The sequence below is a fragment of the Tupaia chinensis genome, unplaced genomic scaffold (genome assembly GCF_000334495.1).
Source record: "Tupaia chinensis unplaced genomic scaffold, TupChi_1.0 Scaffold000335_1, whole genome shotgun sequence".
Lineage (NCBI taxonomy): Eukaryota > Metazoa > Chordata > Mammalia > Scandentia > Tupaiidae > Tupaia > Tupaia belangeri.
In genome coordinates this window covers 1,062,277-1,082,155 of record NW_006159829.1, presented here as the reverse complement: position 1 = coordinate 1,082,155, position 19,879 = coordinate 1,062,277, and the positions used below count along the sequence as shown (strand labels likewise).

Below are 19,879 nucleotides of genomic sequence, written 5' to 3'. Positions count from 1 at the left end.
GACCAGGAAGAAGACGACGACCAGGAGAGCCTGAAGAGTTGAAACACCACACGGTCTCCAGACGACCCTAAAGAGTTGTAACACTACATCGTCTCCGGATGACCCTGGAGAGCTGTGACACTGCGTCGTCTCCGTGCTGCTCACAATAGACGACGCGACCCTAAAGAGTTGTAACACTGTGTCGTCTCCGTGCTGTACCTTGCTGCCCACAATAAACAGATGACACTGAAGACACGGTGTCGTCTCTGTGCTATAACACTATGCCGCTTGTCCCGGCTCTCACTCCTTCACTCAGGAAAACTGTTCGGCTGTCCCCCCTGGGTCGGGACATCACATGGTGCCCTGGGCCACCTCAGGACTCAGCAGAGTCCTCAGCAATAGGAAGACCTTCACCAGGTGCAGCCTCTTGGCCTCGGACCTCCAAAACTGTGAGTGGAATGGGCCTCTATCCTTTATGAATCACCCAGTGTGGTAGTTTCTTGTGGCGACAGAGGAGTGGACAAGGCTCATTTTCATCCCTGTGGGGAACTCGACTTGTCTCAGCACCTTTTGTTAAAAGCACTTTCCCTTTCCCCATTCAAGAGCAGTGGTACTTTACTGAAGATGGACTCTGTAAGCAGGGGCCTGACAGGACTCGCTCCTTCCTGCTACTCGGTTGATCAGGCCCTAGAGCTTGGGTCTCCAGGGTTGATCAGCTGTCCCCTCGGCCTGAATGCTTCCCTCCCAGGGGCCACTGGCTCCTGCCCCGTCCTCCTTCAAGTCCACATGTTGTACTCCCACTAGGTTTTCCTGGACCACTCTATTTGAATAGCAACCTCAGCCCTGGGCCTGTGGGCTTTCCAGAGGCAGGGGCCTTTGTCTTGTCCTCCCACATGGTGCACGGTATTTGGCCCTACGCAGATGCTCAGTACTGACCACAAGAATCGGCCAGTACAGTGGGGAGGCAGTGTGCATTGTCCTTGCAGCCCCCCTTTCGTGAGTTGTGGGTACAGGGAACTCACCGTGAACTTCAGGACGTCTGCCACATACTGCAGGAGCAGGGAGATGGACTGCACCGCCCGCCGGCACTCAAGGCCCTCGTCTGACTTCAGCCAGGGCTCTGCGTGCTGGGACCAAGAGAGGAGGGCCTGAGGGACTGCCTGCCCACAAGCCCGCCCAAGACACCCAGTTTGACCCTGGCCCTGACCCTGAGCAGAGTCTCTGGCAGGGTGATGACCAAACTGGGTGTCCAGGTGATGGCTACCTAGCCAGGGGCTACATAGGGCCCCCCGCCACCAGTCGACCAATAGCATACAAAAGACTCTGATTGCTCTGGAACATTCCAAGGTTTTAGGAGCTATATATTAGGAAATAGGACCCAATATATATTTCAGATCAGAAGTTCCAGAACAATGGTACCAGCAGGTAGTATAATGGTTACACCACTGGACTCCCACGTAGTCGACAGTGGTTTGAATCCTGGACCCAGCACCTTAAAACTCACACTGGGCACATGTGCATACATGCCAAAATCCCGAGAGGAGAATGAAGAAGGGATTATAGCATGGCCATCCCCTCGAGAGGATAATTTCTTCCTTTCTGTTTCTCAGTCTCTCAGTGAGCACACATGCCCTACAGCAAAAATTTCTCTCTCTCTCTTAAAAAAAAAAAAAAGAGGGCATTCCATAATGTTCAATAAAGCCCCAGGTTCACAGAGACTGTGAAGGCAAATAGGGTCTCAAGGAACCTTGTGGCCAGGACAAGAGGTAGGGATGGTGATTACATCACAAGGTGATAAAAGGATTAAAAAGATACATCCACTAAATCCACTAGGAAGAGAGCACTCCTAAATGTGTATGCACCAAATAACACAGCCTCCAAAGAAAACTGATAGAGGTGGAAGGAAAAATGTACAAATCTAACATTGTACTTGGTGACTTTAATACTCTTGTTTTAGCAAATGATAGAACAACTAGACAGAAAATTGTCAAGGGCATAGAAGATCTGAACAATGTAATCAACTCTCAGGGCCTAACCGACACGTTAGAATGCTCCACCCATGATGGCAGAGTACACATGTTCTTTCATGAGGGCATAAGTTGTTCACTAAGACAGACCATACCTTGAGCAATAAAACTAATCACAAAAAATTTAAAAGAACTTAATTATTTCACAGTTAGGGTGTGTTAAAGACAGGGTATGTCCACTGACATTATGTAATCAAATCAGAAATCAATAACAGAAGGACAATAAAACCACTCTCCAAACACATGGAGACTAACAACACGTTTCTAAAGAATCCGTGGCTTGCACATGTGAAGAAGTGGCTATCTAAGAACCCTCAGACCCACGTGTCTGCAGTGACCCCAGAAGTTGAGGTCAGTGGGTTAGCCTTCTCCTTGGCAGGGCTTGTGGTTTTTCTGAATTACCCATCTTACTAGAGACAAGAAAGTGGGCACTTCTCAGCCTCCAGGGTGCTTGCTTGATGGTGTAGGGTGAGTCTGTTAACCGGACACTCTTGGCACATTCTTTTTTTTTTTTTGGAGAGGTTTTTGCTATAGGGCACGTGTGCTCGCCAGACAGACAGAGAGACACAGAGACAGAAAGCGAGAAATCACCCCCCAGGGGGGGATGGCCACGCTGCAATCCTTTCTCCTCCATTCTCCTCTCGGGATCTTGGGCACGTACGCACATGCGCCCGGCATGAGTTTTAAGCCACCGGGTCCAGGACGTGAACCGCGGTCGACTACGTGGGAGTCAGTGACATAGCCATTACGCTAACTGCTGGTCCCTCTTGGCACATTCTTTATGTGATGGACCTTGGAGCTCTAAAGCCAGCCCTGGGCATGAGGTGGGGACTGAGAACTCTCAGTTCTGAACCCCACCTCCATCTTCCCTCCCTGAGCCTCACCTGCAGGAGGAAGCAGACCTCGTCCATGCTCTTGTTTTCAGAGATGAAGGTCTGTAGGAGTAAGTCCAGGGCACACATGGTCTTCTGGTATAATGCCTAAGGGGGGGGTGGACACCTGATGTCACATGTCAAGCATGATTGCCAGCCCTGCAGCACTGCCTGACCAATACCCTCGCCCTCCCTCATAAGTCCCTCAGGAAGCTCCCCCAATAAGGCCTGGGGCACTCCTCCCTGTGAGGCTTCACATGGGTCACCCACGCACGACTGCTGGACTTTTCAGGTAATAACCACCAGGGGATAGTGAGAGCTGTTTCCAGACTGTGGAGGGGTTTGTGGGTGGGACAGAGCTTTGTGCGCTACAAATATCACTCTTAGTGGCTTGTGAGTGTTGTCACTACTAGGAAACAGGTATGGTTCCTGATTATAACAATCTCCAAGTTTCACTGGAGAAGCAGGAGCAAGTCGTAAAATTCTAAGGACAAAAATAAATACCTAAACAAACTGAGATTGCATGTTGGCAGTTTATTTAAGTGCCGTAGAAAGGGTCACCAAGGACATGGTAGAGGGCCACTTCTGTCAGACCCATAGGTGGCCAATGGCTCACCCCAGGCAGTCAGATCCTGCCCTTGTCCTCCCTCCCATTAGTGGGATACCAGCTGGAGGCCAGGCAGCTCCAGTTCACAGAACAGAAAGCTGGAGAGGAGAGAGCCACAGATGGCCCAGTGTGCACACATGTAGAAGTCACCCATGGCTAGAGAAAGCACCACCAAAAGGATTAGTGGGAACAATCCCCAGAGCTCAGAGTTAGGGAATTGTTCCCAGTCACAACAGTCTGAGTAGAAAGCATCACGGGCCCGCAGCAGTCAGAGGACCTGCCCTCTGGGCAAATTCGTCCCTAGCATTGATGTTGCTACCGCCCCGCCGAACAGAGTGTAAAAAGAAGGTATGAGGGACCAGAAGGTAATGCAGTGATAAAATGCAACACTCTGTGAGGCTGACGCATGTGGGGGTTACATGTGGATTTACATCTCACAACCTCTCTGAGTGCATTGAGCACGCACATGCCCATGATCCAGGACTGGCTAAGGCTGGGGATGGAGTGTAGCCACAGGACTACTGTTGGAGGGGGCTTTCTCTCTGTCTGTCTTTCTCATGCACAGAAGAAATAAGCTTAAAAAATTAAACTTAAGAAAAAAAGCAAGATATGAAAAGGATCAGTTTACAAGTAACTGTGTACCAGAACAATGCCCAACAATAATTATAAAAATATCCGGCACTCAACAAAGTATAATTTAAATTGATTGGCATCAATTTAAAAATTATTAGCTAATGCCAGCCCTCTGCCACAATGGTTAAAGGAGTCAGATTCTGCATGGCCAACCATGTGGTCCAAATCCCACCCTAGGGCTTGAAAAACACACTGGGTACATTTGCATGCCCAAAACCCTAATAGGAAGGTGGAGTGGAGGATAAAAGATTGTGGCATGATAATGCCCCATTGGAAGGTGCACGGTGTCTCCCCCCACCCCCAAAACATACACATCCTCTGGTAATAAAAAAGAAAAAAAGAAGAGGTCAAAGAACTGGAAACCATAATGATGTTGATGCATATGTTAAGAGATTGTAAAAGATCAAGGGGAGTTTAAAAAATTCTCAGACATGCAAAGAAGGAAAATACGACCTGTATTAAAGAGAAAGCTCAATCAACCCAAATTAACCCAGAAGAAATACAAATAATAGAATTAATAGACAAAGACACTAAAACAGTTATCATAACCACATTTCATATTTTAATAAGCTAAAGAAAAGATTGAATTTGCAGAGACATCACAGACCAAAAAATAAAAAGATTAAATTGAACTTTTGGAGATAAAAACTAAAATGTATGAGCTAAAATATATTGATGGGCCAGCAGGTGGCATGGTTATTAAGAGCACTGGACTCCCACATGGCTGACTGTAGTTCAAATCCTAGTCCTGGCGACTTGCTTTCTCATTTTTTTTCTCTCTCTCTCCTTCTCTCCCTTGGTCTCACTCTGTCCTTCTCTGGTCAAATTAAAATAAGTAAATAAATAAACAAAGTTAAATAAATACAAAATAATTCTTTAAAAATATATTAGAAATCTTCCTCTCGGTCCCATATTGAACTTGAGTTGGAAGAGGCGAGTCCGGTCTCAAAATGGAGGTAAAACTGCCGCCTGGTCGCCCCCAGCCCGACTCCGGCCGTCGCCGCCACTGCTGCCGGGGGGAGGAGGGTCATGATCCAAAGGAACCAGAGCAGTTGAGAAAACTGTTCATTGGTGGCCTGAGCTTTGAAACTACAGATGATAGTTTAAGAGAACATTTTGAGAAATGGGGCACACTCACAGATTGTGTGGTAATGAGAGACCCCCAAACAAGACGTTCCAGGGGCTTTGGTTTCGTGACTTCCTCTTGGGTTGAAGAGGTGGATGCAGCAATGTGTACCGGGCCACACAAAGTTGATGGACGTGTAGTGGAGCCAAAGAAAGCTGTTTCTAGAGAGGATTCTGTAAAGCCTGGTGCCCATCTAACAGTGAAGAAAATTTTGGTTGGTGGTATTAAAGAAGATACGGAAGAATATAATTTGAGAGACTACTTTGAAAAGTTTGGCAAGATTGAAACCATAGAAGTTATGGAAGATCGACAGAGTGGGAAAAAGAGAGGATTTGCTTTTGTAACTTTTGATGATCATGATACAGTCGATAAAATTGTTGTTCAGAAATACCACACTATTAATGGGCATAATTGTGAAGTGAAAAAGGCCCTTCCTAAACAAGAGATGCAGTCTGCTGGATCACAAAGAGGTCGTGGAGGTGGATCTGGCAACTTTATGGGTCGTGGAGGATACTTTGGAGGTGGTGGAGGTAATTTTTGTCATGGTGGAAACTTTGGTGGAAGAGGAGGCTATGGTGGTGGAGGTGGTGGCAGCAGAGGTAGTTATGGAGGAGGTGATGGTGGATATAATGGATTTGGAGGTGACGGTGACAACTATGGCGATGGGCCTGGTTGTAGCAGTAGAGGGGGCTATGGGGGGGGGGGGCCAGGGGGTGGAGGCGGTGGATATGGTGGTGGTGGTGGAGGATATGATGGTTACAATGAAAGAGGAAATTTTGGCAGTGGTAACTACGGTGGTGGTGGAAACTATAATGATTTCGGAAATTACAGTGGACAACAGCAATCAAATTATGGACCCATGAAAGGGGGCAATTTTGGTGGAAGAAGCTCGGGCAGTCCTTATGGTGGTGGTTATGGATCTGGTGGTGGAAGTGGTGGATATGGTAGCAGGAGGTTCTAAAAACAGCAGAAAAGGGCTACAGTTCTTAGCAGGAGAGAAAGCAAGGAGGTGTCAGGAAAGCTGCAGGTTACTTTGAGACAGCCGCCCCAAATGCATTAGAAGGAACTGTAAAAATCTGCCACAGGAGGAACGATGATCCATAGTCAGAAAAGTTACTGCAGCTTAAACAGGAAACCCTACTTGTTCAGGACTGTGATAGCCACAGTTTGCAAAAAGTGCAGCTATTGATTAATGCAATGTAGTGTCAATTAGATGTACATTCCTGAGCTCTTTTATCTGTTGTAGCTTTGCCTTTTTCTTTTTCTTTCCATTACATCAGGTATATTGCCCTGTAAATTGTGGTAGTGGTACCAGGAATAAAAAATTAAGAAATTTTTAACTTTTAAAATTAATGGTAGACTAGATGTCTAAGAAAAAAGATTAGTGAAGTTGAAACTATAGTAAAAGAAATTATTTTTAAAAATACACAGAGAAAAAGAGACTGGAAAAAAAAATGAACAGAACTTTTTAAGCTATGGAACAATCCCAAGCAGTCTAATATGTGTATAACTGGAGTACAGAGAAGAGGGGGTGATAAAAGACATTTGAACAAATAAAGACAAATTTCCAAATTTAGTGAAAAGTATAAACTCACAGTTCCAAGAATTTCAATAAACCCTAAGCACAAGTAACATGAAGAAAATTACACTAAGGCATCACAACCAAACAAAACTATTCTTAAAGAGAAAATATTTTTAAAAATCAAAGACTAATATGAATGTGTAAAGAAACAAGGATATGGACAACAGTATATCTCTTGCATGAAACTAGGCAAAGAGACAGTGGAGCCACATGCATAAAGCACTTTAAAAAATAAAAACCTGGGACCTAGCAGTTAGCATAATGGCTATGTCGCTGGACTCCCACGTAGTCGACCGTGGTTCGTGTCTCAGACCCGGTGGCTTAGAACTCACACTGGGGGCGTGTGCGCATGTGCCCAAGATCCTGAGAGGAGAATGGAGGAGAAGGGATTGCGGCGTGACCATCCTCGCTTTCTGTCTCTATGTCTCTCTCTGTCTGGCGAGTGCACAGGCCCTGTAGCGAAAACCTCTCCAAAAAAAATAAATAAATAAAAACCTGCCAATTTTGGATTTTATACCCAGCAAAAATATCTTGCAAAAAAAACCAAAAACTAGTTAAAGTCTTTTCAGAATATAAAACTCAAGAGTCATTGAAAACGTTGGCATGTTATAGATAAACCTTGTCATTATGCATCAAAAAGAATTCCATTTTTTTCCTAGTAACTTCACATTCCATTAGTCTAGATGACTTGGTTTTCTGGCTTGTAGTTATAATGTATGTCAGTCTGACATTTGAAGTCTTTCTGTGAACAATATTATAGTCCCTTCCCCCATGTGGAAAGAAAAAAAAAAACTCAAAGTAATTCATTACTAGCAGCTTAGGACTATGAGAAATATTAAAGGATAACCTTTAGGCACAGGGAAATTAATACCAGATGGAAATATAAGCCTACATAAAAGAATAAAGAGCTCCAGAAAATACTGAAGAATAAAACATTATTTTTTATTTCTGTCTTTTTTTTTTTTTTTTTTTTTTTTTTTGAGAGAGAGAGAGATTTTTACCATAGGAGTTGTGCACTCACCCCTGGGGCGATGGCCACACTGCAATCCCTTAATGTGCACTCACCCAAGGGGCGATGGCCACACTGCAATCCCTTCTCCTCCAGTCTCCTCTTAGGATTTTGGGCACACAGGCACATATATACCCAGCATGAGTTTTAAGTTGCTGGGTCCAGGACTAGAACAGCAGTCAACTACGTTGGAGTCCAGCAACATAACCATTATGCCATCTGCTGGTCCCGTCACTTTTTCTTAATATTTAAATTTTGTTCATAGATAACTGGCTGTTTAAAGCAAGACTTCTAACAATATATTTATCACATACATTAAATGAAGTGTATGACAAGAGCAGCACAAATCTGGGAGGGGAGGAGTGGAAGTGCGGTGTTGTGAGGCTCTTCTACCATAGGCAAGGTGGTCTAAGATCACCTGAAGGCAGCTTATGGTAAGTGAAAGATGTATACTAAAAATCCCAAAGCAATTACTAAAACATAACAGAGCTACAAATAATATGCCCTCCAAAAGAAGATAAAATGGAATAATAAGCAAAGTCAAAGGCCAACCCAAAGCTTAGTGGTTAGAGTAGCTGGATCCCAAGTGGCTGACCACACAGTTCAAATCACAGATAAAATGACTTGGAAAACATGCCCAGTGAGTGTGCATCCATACCCAAAATCCTGAAAGGAGAAATGGAGAAGGGATTGTGGTGTGACCATCCTCCATATTGGGGGTGCTTTCTCACTGTCCTTCTCTCTATATATGTATCTCTGGGGAGTTCACAAGCCTGCCAGTAAAATTTTTAGAAGTCAAATTAATTCAAAATAAAGAGATAAAAAGAAAAACAAAGAATAGCTGGGACAGACAGAAACATGCAATAAGATGGCAGTATAAATCCAACTACCTTACAAACGAACAGGCTAAGCCCCTACTGCACTGAAAGGCAGAATCATACTGAATAAAAAAGCAAGACCCAATTATATGCTTATTACAAATAAATAAATAAATAAATAAACAACCCCAAAAATCCACGTTAGATATAATGACACAATAGTTTAAAGTAAAAAAGAAAAACCACCCACAACAACACTACTCAAAAAATGGCTAGAGCTGATACGTAATATCAAACAAAGTAGATCCCCACACCATCATGAGCACCGGCAGTGTTGGCAATCATTTGTGATGATGTAGGGATGTAGGAATTAGTTCCTCAAAAGTACACGTCTGGGGCCAGGAGGTGGTGTGGTGGTTAAGGCACTGGTCTCGCACATGGCTGATCATGGTTTGAGTCCTGGACCCGCAACTTGAATATCACACCAGGCATGTGTGCATGTGTGCCCAAAATCCCAAGAGGAAAATGGAGAAGAAGGGATTGTGGTGTGACCATCTCCCCTAGGGTATGAGGAGGGGTGATTTCTCACTTTCCTTCTCTATTTCTGTCTCTCTCTCTCTCCAGTGAGTGTGCATGCCCTATGGCAAAAAATCTAGGGGGGGGGGGAGATAGAATACACAACTTAGTCTGCAGTAGCATTGCTAACAGAAATGCCCGGTCTGGGTGATTTATGGAAACAGAGGTTTAGTCAGTACACAGCTTGGAGCTCCATGATCCGTGGCCACATCTGGGGGGCACCTTGCAGAGTCCCAGTCATGGTAATAGTGAGGGAAGAGCAGAGCGGCTGGGCTCCTCCCTCTCCTTCTAAGAGATCCCACCAGAGCGCAATCACGGCAGCCCCACCCCAATCACGTAATCACTCCCCAGGCCCACCTTTCAACACCATGAAGGCATTATGTTTCCTCTTACTACCATCACACCAAATCTTAAGGCATGAACTTTGACAGGACACAAACCTTAACACACATACGAGGCATAACAGTACGCATGTGCCTAACGTCGGCAAGCTTCGGAACAGACTCGGCGCAGCCAGAGTCACGAGGAGAAGCGGACGACCCACAATCGCAGGGGCTCCCACCCCTTCCAGACACTAGCAGAGGGTGGGCAGGAGGTCAGTGAGAGTGCGGGGGGCTTCGACTGCAGCTCCCCCAGCCTTGCCTGACTGGTGTCTGCAAACACCCATGTGTGGTCTTTGTAAGCGCTCAGAGGGTGTTCACCCACACAGGCTGCGTTCTTGGCCAATAAATGAAAGGCCCCATGCTCTCCAGTGTTTTCTCCAACAAGAATGCAATTAAATCTGAAACTAACGAACATATGTTTCCATCATCAGGAGATCAAAGAAAAAATAAAAGCTGGAATTTGAAAGTATTTTGAACTAAGTGAGAATAAAAACGCAGCATTTCAAAATTGATGATTTCCACTGACACAGAAAAAGCAACTGACAACATCTAACGTCTATTCCTGACAAACAATCTCAGAAAACTAGGAAGAGAAAGAAGTGCTCTCAAACTAACCGAGGGTACCTATCAAGCAGCAGTAAGGAGACAGTGCTAGCGAAGACCATGTTTACTGGTGGGCAAGCGGCTCCTTCCCTCTCACAGCAAGAATGAGATGAGCTGCCCACCCTCGCCCCAGTCGGTGTGGCACTGGACGCCGGGCTAGTGCGGTACAGGAAGGATAAGGCACGGCAGGCATCAGGCTGGAAGGAGAAAGACCGCCTTTCTTCAGAGCTCGTGTGTAAAATCCTGTGAAACTACAGTAAGCTAGAAAGTGAGTTCAGCAAGATTGTAGGCGAGTATAAGATAACCGTGGAAAATCGATTACAGCTGTATACGCTATCAATGCACGACTGGAAATGAGAAGTTCAAATCCCATTGGCGATGTCATGAACAGAGTTGAAATCCACAGGAAGGAACCTGACAGGAGACAAGCAAGACACGCACACAGAAGCCAGACGATGCCCTACGCTGCCAGGGCCCAGGCTACACCGGGAGGGCCCCGGTTCACAGATGAGAAGCAGAAATAACCTTGTGATGTCAGTGAGCCCAGTGGCCTGTGGATTCCCGGCTGACCCAATCCCAACCACAACAATTCGCAGGCCTTGACCAATGGCTCTCTATTCACACAGAAATGCAGATAGCAGAGAGAGAAGAACAGAGAAAGGACAGAGCAGAGGACTGGCACACCTGACTTCAAGGCTTATTAGGAAGCCTCTTGTCCTGTCCGCAGGCTGCTATACAGAGCGCCGCAGCCTGGGCAGCTGAGGAACAGCAGGGGCTTGCACCTCAGTTCTGGAAGCCAGGAGCCCACGTGGAAGTGCTGGCAATCCTGTCTCCGCTCTCACCTCTCCTTAGAAACGCCCTGGCTCATGGACGGCATCTCTCCACTGTGTCCTCGCATGTGGAAGGGGAGGGGTTCCCCTTCCCTGGGCCTTTTTCACAAGGACACTGACCCCTTGCTCATGGGCTCTGCCCTCATGCCTTGGTCACCCACACTCCTGAAAGTTCCTAGTCCCACCACAGGGAGTTAGAGCTCACATGCAGATTGGTTGGGCCAGCCAGCCATGGCACAGTGGGAGACAGCACGACATTGCATGCAGATGAGTAGGTCAGTGGGCAGCAGGAACGAGAGACTAGGATGTGGGTAGAGGCCCACTGATTTCAGATAAAGGTGCAAAGGAAACTCACTAGAGAAAGGACAGATTTGGGGCCAGCAGGCGGCCTGGCGGTTAAAGGACTGGACTCCCACATGGCTCACCGCAGTTTGAGTCCTGGACCCAGTAGCTTAAAAATCACACCAGGCGTGCGTACATGCCCACCTAAAATCTCAGGAGGAGAGTGGAGAAGGGATTACAAAATTGAGGCCCGCGGTGCCTGTGCCCAGTCCGTGGCACCTTGTCCTAGCCGTCCAAGTGGACCGAGACACAGCCCTAGGCGCCAGCCCCAAACCTGCCACTGAACTTCTAGAAGAAACAGGAGAAAATATTTGTGACCTTGGGTTAACAAAGTATCTGAGCCGCGATCCCAAGTCACAGTCCCCACAGGAACAAGCAACAAGCAGGGCAAGCAAGGTCCCTCCCAATCCAGAACGTCTGTTCTTTAGATGGCGCCGCCAAGGGGGCAGAAGACAAGCCGCCAGCGAGAGACCTTGCACCCAGTGCACCGCAACACAGGCTGCCATCCAGGACCAAGATGTAGCAGGAGCTCTAAGAGACACAGCGTAACCAAAGAGCCCTGTTTAAAATCAGGCATGAGGGACCAGCAGACAGCACTGCCACGTAGCCAGCTGCAGTCCAAGTTCCAGACACGGTGGCTTAAAACTGATGCTAGTGCATCTCCGTGCGTGCCCAAGATCCTGAGAGGAGACTGGAGAAGGGATCGCAGCATGGCAATCCCCCCAGGAGTAGATTCTTGCTTTCTCTCTCTCTCTCTTTTTGTCCCTCTGGCAAGTGCATGTGCCCTATAGCAAAAATCGCTCTAAAAATAAATAAAATCGGGCATGAGGGGTCAGCAAGTGGCCTAGTAGTTGAGGTGCTGGTCTTCCACATGGTCGACTGCAATTCCAGTCCTAGACCCAGCGGCTTGAAACGTGGGGTACATGTGTGTGTGCCTCAAATCCTTAAAGAATGGGGGAGAAGGTGTTGTGGTATGGTCACCTCCCCCTCCCCCATCTCCGGCTCTCCAGCAAATGCACGCACCCTATGGCAAAAATTTCAAAAAAAAATCAAGCACAAGGTTTGAACACACGCCGTCCTAGCCCGTTCCCTGTTGCTTAGTAACAGGAAGGCTTACTTGGCTGATGGCGTTAGAGGACCACCTGCGCCGGGGACTCCCACAGAACTCTGGCTGCGAGGCCGCGTGGCGAGAGAGCGCAGGCACGTGTCGATGGTGGTCTCCGCTCTCACCGCTCCTTAGAAACGCCCGGTTCTCGACGGGGCCTGCCCTGACAACCTCACGTCATCACACTGCCTCCCACCACCGAGTTCAACACCCAGATTTGGGGGCACACACACAGTCCAGCAGTCGGGGAGGGCAAGCAAACGGCCCGAGAGGGCCGGAAACAGACGTGGGAACCGCGGTGGAGGCGGCCAGCGTCTGAGGCATGGCTGCTGGTGGTGGGACTGGTCTCATCAAGTGCTGGGGAGGGTTAGGGCGATGGCGGGTGGGATGGAGGCCGAGACCACTGGAGCATGGCGGGGGTGGCTTGAAAGTCAGACACACACCAGAGCAGTGCGGGCACAGCGCTCGCCCGTAGTCGCCGAAAACCACCCAGCGGAGCTCCGACCCCGGTGAGCAGACGGTGCCTCAAAAATGAACCACAGTCAGCCTTGAAGAGGAAGGTGCCAGAGTACACCCGGGGGCTCCGACACCAGCACAGGGAGTCAGGCAACCCACTGCTGTCACGGCCACAAGTCACTACCTAATCTGCAGCAGCAGCCAGTGTTCTTGGTAGGAGGCGAGGAGGAGGAGCCCGCAGAGGAGAGGGGAGAGGAAGAGGGACCCCGCAGGGCAGAGGGGTAAGGAGGGGCCCAGCAGGGAAGAGGAGAGGTGGGGCCCTGTAGTAGGGAGGGGAGAGGAGGGACCCGGCAGGAGAGAGAGGCAGGGAGAAAGGATTCCTCCTAGAGCACCAGGAAGCATGGGTCTTGATTCTGATGGTGGTTTCACAGATGCGTGTCAGGATGCATGAAGCACGCACTTCACATACGAGTGGACTTCTGTTCATCAGGGACGTGTCAACAAATTGGATGTCCCCACTCCTGGTCTGATATGGCTTCAACTCAGCCCTGTTCAAGGTCTGGCACCCACCCCCAGCTACGGACTTCCCCAGAAATCACCAGAAGGGGGCCTGGCAGAGACAGGCCAGTGTGGCGGCCAGATGCTCCCAGGTAAGCTGTCCCTGCACAGTTAGGGCCACCGCCTTCCTCAGCCCCTGTGGGACCTCTGTGGAGAGCACCCCTTACTGTCACAGAGCTCCGGGCTCACCATCTGCTCCAGGGCCGCACAGAGCACAGCTGCCCTCCCTGTGCAGGTCCCTGCTGGCCTGGAGCCCCAGGCTTCACCTCACTGGCCCTCGGCTCCACTCTGTCCTTGAACCAAGCCACTGCCAGGACCAGCAGCGCCGTCTCTCAGAGGCCCTTCCCATCCCACTGCCAGCCCACTGAGCCCAGTCCCAGCACTCTCTGTCCTCCTGTCCCGGGAGGCACTGGGCATGGCCTTAGAGCTGGCTTTGGCCCCTGGACTGTGTTTGGAGGCCCAGGTAGGCAAGGGTTGCCAGCCCCACTAGGAGCCGAGGCTCAAGAAGGGAGCAGGACCCAGTAAGGACAGACCCAGCCCTTCCCAGGGTGGATCGGGCCTATGAGCACCGTGGGCCTGGAGCCCAGGCTGTCAGTCAAGCTGAGTCAGAGCCTCCCAAACTGGGAAGGGTGCACACAGAGATCCGAGCCCCATTTGAGGGGCCAGAATCCAGAGACCAGAGGGCTTCCCCAAGGTTAAGCAAGTCTGTGGCATAGCCAGGGTGGAGCTCAGCCCAGACCGGAGCTCCTTCCTCTACCCCTTGCCCACCACACAGGGTAGGGCTGAACCAGGGGAGGTGCCAGAGCCCACCCCCCGCTGGGTGGGGGCCTGGCCCGGGGCAGGTGTCACCATGACATCCGGGGCAGGGTCCTGTGGAGGCAGACTGCTGTCCGGCAGCTCCAGGGGCGGGAGCGTGTACAGGCTCTTCAGGCAGGTCTGCAGGATCGTGGACTTGACTGTGGGCTTCAGGCAGGGCCGCAGGTTGCTGGCAGTTAACACAGAAGACCCTGGACTCTCTGCATGGCTATGGGTCTTGGGGTGGAGGGCTGGCAGAGAAGCGTGCCCAGCAGGGACAGGCCAACACGCTTAAAATGAGGACGCTGCTCTGGATGGCAAACAGGCCTGACCCTGACCTGGGGATGGGTGTGGGGGCTGCTGGGAATGCGCTCCTGTGGAATGGGAGGGGCCACAGACGTGGTCAGCATAGACCACCCCCAATGGTGCTCCTGGTTCTCTCAGGTGTGAGGACATTGTGAGAAGCCTGGAGATCATCCTGGGATCGGGGTCAGTTGGTAACAAAGGTCAGGGCTTGGTGTGTGACCAGGTGAGGGCTTAGCCTGTGCTGTTGAGCGACAGCCTGGACACGTGGCAAAGCCACCTGAGCACCCCAGGCAGCGCGTGGCCCCAGGCCCGCCCCTCGGCACATGCCCTCCCATCCCTGCTCGTCCTCCGGGACGCAAGGCTACCTCAGTCCCACGATGACCAGGATAATCTTCTGTCGGAAGGGGGTGGCCAGGAAGTTGGGCTCCCTCTGCAGGATGCACTGGGCAGGGCGCGGTGGCAGGACGGCGTCAGGCACGGGCCTGCTTGCCCAGCAGTCCCCCACTCCCCTGCGAGCTCCAGCCCCAGGGTCGCTCACCAGGAGGCACCGGATGAGCTCTGGAGTCTGCATGAACTTGTAGCTCTGGGTGCCGGCCTCCCGCCTGAGAGCCTTCACCAGCATGACGGCCGCCGCCAAGAAGCTGGTTTTGAGGGCGCTGTCCTGCAGGTGCAGAGGGCACGCACTGGGCCCGGCCCCGCAGGCGCCTCACCCCGCGGGCCAGGCACAGACAGAGGCACTCCCACAGTGACGCCCACACCACACAGAAGACACGCATGATATCCATGTCCACACAGCTCACACACTACATACACACGTACATACAAAACCCACATCTGTGCCTGCAGAACCCACACATAACCCACACACAACATCCACGCCCATGTAACTATACACGGCACACCCTCATTCGTACATCCACAGCGCACACGGCGTACACGGCAAACACGCCATACTTGGTACTGTACACACACATATGCGCACACATCCCACAGAACATACATACACGAAGAATACCCCCTTGCAGCTATAACGTAAGCATGACACACCAAACACAGACTGCACACGTAACACACACAAGCCCATATGCGTGTTAGGGATATCACAGACAGAGTACACCCAGCTCGGACACACGTGCACCTTACATGCAGTACACACACCACACATCATAGTACTGCTGACACACACACACACACACACACACGCACATGCCATACCCAGGCGTCCTACCTCCCTGTGCTGTTTGGGCGGCCCCACCACCCGCAGCCAGGGCGGGGCCTGGGAGTGGCTGGCGCTTCAGAGTGACCAGGGCCTCTGGGAGCAGTCGGGGTGGGGGTGACCCTGCCTGGTCGCGGGCCCCAGGGGGCGCAGGACCAGTGAGGTGCCTGAGGCTCGGGGCTCACATAGCTGCTGCAGGAGAAGTAGTACACCATCCTGGAGGCGAGGCTGTCCACCCAGGGCAGGACCTGCTCCCTGGCGTGCAAGGCCACCTGCCCATAGCAGAGCAGGACAGTGCTGCTCACCCACTTCCAGTGCAGGTCGGAGTCCGGCTGCTGAGGAGTGGGCGGCAGGAAGTGGGGCCTTCGGAGCCGCTTCAGCTCTGGCTCCCACCTGCCCTGAGAGAGCACTTCGCTTCGGGCCCTCTGCACAGTCCCTTCCTCCAGGGAGCCCACCTGGCTGGATACACTCCCACACTCCCAGCAGTGCCTCCTTCGGGCGCCTCTTGTTCTGCTCTCTGCAGTGAGGCTCCTGGGGCAGAGACTGGCCGGGACACCAGAGTGGCCCAGCATGTAATCCTCCCAGGGTAGAGGGTCGGGGCAGAGGTGAGGCACCCAAGGTCAAGGTGGGCCTGCAGCCCTGGCCCTAGCCTGCTCTCAGGGCCCTGGGGACAGCACTGGAGTTGGTCAGGGCCTGTTCGCCTCCATCCATGCAGCCCAGTGCCAGCCACCCGGGGAGGTAGGCAAGGCAGGAGCCCTCAGCTCACCCATGAGCAGACCCAAGCTCAGGGATGAAGCCCCGCCACTCCCTAGGATGCACAGTCTCCATACCTGGCCATCTGCCAAGCAGAGGGCTGACCTCAGGAACCTGGTGCGGCCCAGGTGTTCCAGTGCGGCCCACACATCCTCCAGGTGTGAGGCCGACGTCAGGCCCACAGCGAGTGCGATGCCCTGCAGGGCAGAGGACGCTACAAGCCCATGCCTGGCAACAGCGCTCTTACTCCCAGCCCGCCAGAGGGTCACAGCCAGCACCTCCGGGGCCCACTCCTCCCAGCAGGGCCACATGCAGCTGGTCTCAGCAATCACTGCTGGCCAGCACTGGACAGAAGGCGCCAGCACTGGTCCAGGGTCCCTCAGGCAGCACAACGACCCACCTCCCGCTGGCTGCAGGGCTGGTGGGGCAGCTCCAGGAGGTGGGCCAGGTGACTCTTCACCAGCTCCGTGTCATCACACTCCCGCAGGACCAGCCCAGAGAGGTGGAAGAGGAAAGTCTACGGCCAGGGCGAGAGAGGGATGGACATGCTGCCTGCCCCTGAGGCCAAGGATGCAGATGTCCATCTGTGTGGAGGGGAGTGTGCTGGCCCAGACCCCTGTCCCTCCCTGCAGCCTGGTGCCCCTTGCTGGTCCCTGAGGGCGACCCCATCCCATAAATGGGTGCCCACTTGAGACCTGGCATGCCGCCTTACTACTCAGAGCCCCCAGGACAGGACTGCACCTTGCTCCTGCGATCCCCACGTAACCGAGCCCACCAGAGTGCTCACCCTGCTCTCCCCTGCGCACTGCAGATCCACTGAGCAGACCCCCCCCTACAGGGCCCCTCTGCACCCCTGCACTCCATGGGGGAGAGGCCACACAAAACGGTGGCTCTTGTGCTGTCCCAGCACGTCCGAGTACCCAGGACCTGGAGGTGGCCTGAGAGGCCACAGGCTATGGCCAAGGGTGCACTGTCAGCCTTGCCCAGGCTCTGACCTGCTCCAGAGTCTGCTGGGGGACCAGGTGCCACGGTTCCAGAAGCTCCCGGATGGCAACATCCTCGGTGCCCCACACCTGCTCCTTCCCGGCACCCTGGGGCAGAGCACAGTGTCTGGGCCAGGCCCACGGCATCCCCAGCCCACGGTGGGGGACGTGTTGTTGGAGCAGGGACAAGACAGGGAGGGCCCTTCCAGGATGGGACACATGCTGCGAACACAGCGACCACTCCCAAAAAGGGTCAGGAGAGGGCCGTGGAGCAAAGCCAGGCCAGCAGTGGCCCTAGCCACACCTGCTGCTTAAGACCTCGGCCCTTAACATGGCCCCAAGCCCAAACAGCCTGGCCCTGACAGCCCTTCCGGGAGCATTCCCACCCCTCTCACTGCCCTCCTGCTGGCCCCGAGGTCTTTGCACTTTGTCCCCTCTCCACGGGCGGGGGGGGCGGGGGGACAGCATGTCCCATGCCCTGTCCACCCAAGCTCAGCCCCAAGCCTGACCCACCTGGCCGCGCTCCTCCAAGTAGTGGCTGACAGTCTCCAGCACCAGGCTCTTCTCCGTGGCTGACAGGGCCCTGATCCTGCTCACGAGCTCTGCCTCCCAGGGAGGGCCGTCTCCTGAGGATACTTCCACGAGCCCCTCACCTAGGTGGTCTGCAGAGAGCCAAGGAGCAGGAGGCTTGTGTGGCCTCCTGGCCCTGGGGACTCAGGACCCTTGGCCCCCGTGGGGCTCAGAGGAGGAGCCAGCTGCCCTGGAAGCCCCTGGCGCCCCCACACCCACTCCCGCTGCTCCATAACTCAACCTAAGAAACTGCTTTCTTTAAATGCTTGTGGAGGAAAAGGGTGTGAAGGCAGCCACCGACATGCCGATCCCACAGGACAGAGAGGGCTGCTCCGATCTGACTCGCCTCCCTGGCATGAGTGGGTCGCGGCACAGGGGCCAGCAACCAGCTCAGAGGAGGGCCGGAGCAGCCGGGGGGCAGGGCTCAGAGCAGCTGGGCATGCGTGGCCATCTGACAACCGTAAAACATCAGACCAGTGAGACTGCGGGAGTGCCGGATAACTGCCAATCATTTGGAACAAGAGAGACTGGGACCCTGTCCTACTCCTGCACCAAAGCAGACAGCAGTTACAATATTTAATTTTGGAAACTAAGATTGTCAACATTCAAGGAAATGGTGGCTTTTAGCCATGATCCTGGGCAGAGAAGGGCTTTCTAAATATGAAACTGAGACTGAAACCACAGGGAAAATACAAGGGGACTTTAAAAAGTTGATGGAAAATGGAATTAATATGAGTTTATTTTGGTACCAAAAGATTCTGAAATCCACACACATAGTTTTCATGCTGTGTGTTCACGGACTTCCACTATTCACGTCCTGACCTTCCTGGGGCCTGAGCCACCCAGCACGCAGTGAGAGCCGAGGGGTGGCAACACCTGTAACGGGCTGACATCAGCAGGTGATAGCTCCTGGAGGCCCACTGGGAAAGACACGCTGCAGTCTGACACCGCCAAGGGACGGGAGGAGAGTTCCTACTGGCCAACAGGAAAACTGAACATGCAGAAATGTGATTTTCCACCTGTCAGTAAGGCAGGCCCAAAGATGTGAGGGACATTCTCACGCATGGAGGCGGGGGCACGTTTTCCTCTTTGGAAATGATTTTAGAGCAGATCTCGAAGTGGTGATAAAGAAAAGCATGTCCAGAACACACGGATGTAGAGCCCTCCCTCGTGAGTGGACTGAAGCCTGCAGACTTTCTGATAATGCGCACCCGCTTCACAAGCCAGCCCTCCCATGTGCAAGCAATGTTTCTTTGATGAGAAGGCATTTCAAAAGGCCATGAAGCCCAGGTCTCATTGAAGATAGAGAGTGGCCAGTCCAGTGCCACACCAGGGCTGAGTCCACCACCATCTGCCACCTCCCACTGCACCCGCAAAGCACCCAGATCTAGGCCTGGCCCCTCCTGAGCAATGGAAATCTGCCCAGCACAGCCTGGGTGGCAAGTGGTGCCAGACCACCCTGACCACTCCTCTGGTGGTCCTGGACCTGCTCTCTTGGATAAAGGATGACCTCAGTCTCCCTGTCAGCTACTCCTCGTGGGCCATGAGGTGAGGGAGGCCCCGCAGCAAACCTTGATTTGAGCCATCACTGAGCTCAGGCATCTCCTTGTGCCCGCTCCCTACACCATTGTCAGGAGAGAGCACAGGGCCCGGGAGGGGGGTCAGAGTCCGAGGGCGCTGGTCCGTGTCCTTCCACTGCCCCAGGGCCCCCGCCCCACTCTCAGCAGCGCCTGCACCCACGACCCACACC

The 19,879-nt window shown here is 52.2% G+C and overlaps 2 protein-coding genes across 7 annotated transcripts in view; one reads left to right on the top strand and one right to left on the bottom strand.

Moving 5' to 3' along the window:
• Positions 1-19,879, bottom strand: part of LOC102476342 (maestro heat-like repeat family member 5) — a 47,746-nt gene that overhangs the window by 24,635 nt on the left and 3,232 nt on the right. For 3 of the 6 annotated variants that reach the window (XM_006152100.1, XM_006152103.1, XM_006152106.1), the window contains exons 5-14: positions 18,073-18,221; positions 17,572-17,667; positions 16,977-17,093; positions 16,654-16,773; positions 16,009-16,221; positions 15,146-15,268; positions 14,973-15,049; positions 14,356-14,491; positions 2,891-2,986; positions 1,002-1,106 (exon numbers count right to left, since the gene is read on the bottom strand). In XM_006152100.1, the coding sequence (XP_006152162.1) occupies positions 1,002-1,106; positions 2,891-2,986; positions 14,356-14,491; positions 14,973-15,049; positions 15,146-15,268; positions 16,009-16,221; positions 16,654-16,773; positions 16,977-17,093; positions 17,572-17,667; positions 18,073-18,221 (1,232 nt within the window). The remainder of the gene's footprint in view (positions 1-1,001; positions 1,107-2,890; positions 2,987-14,355; positions 14,492-14,972; positions 15,050-15,145; positions 15,269-16,008; positions 16,222-16,653; positions 16,774-16,976; positions 17,094-17,571; positions 17,668-18,072; positions 18,222-19,879) is intronic. The other 3 variants (XM_006152104.1, XM_006152101.1, XM_006152105.1) reach the window with 3 other exon arrangements.
• Positions 5,020-6,228, top strand: LOC102475651 (heterogeneous nuclear ribonucleoprotein A3-like). Its single transcript, XM_006152099.3, has 2 exons — positions 5,020-5,074; positions 5,144-6,228. Exons 1-2 carry the CDS (start codon positions 5,069-5,071, stop codon positions 6,203-6,205), a joined length of 1,068 nt encoding a protein of 355 aa, XP_006152161.1. The 5' UTR covers positions 5,020-5,068; the 3' UTR covers positions 6,206-6,228.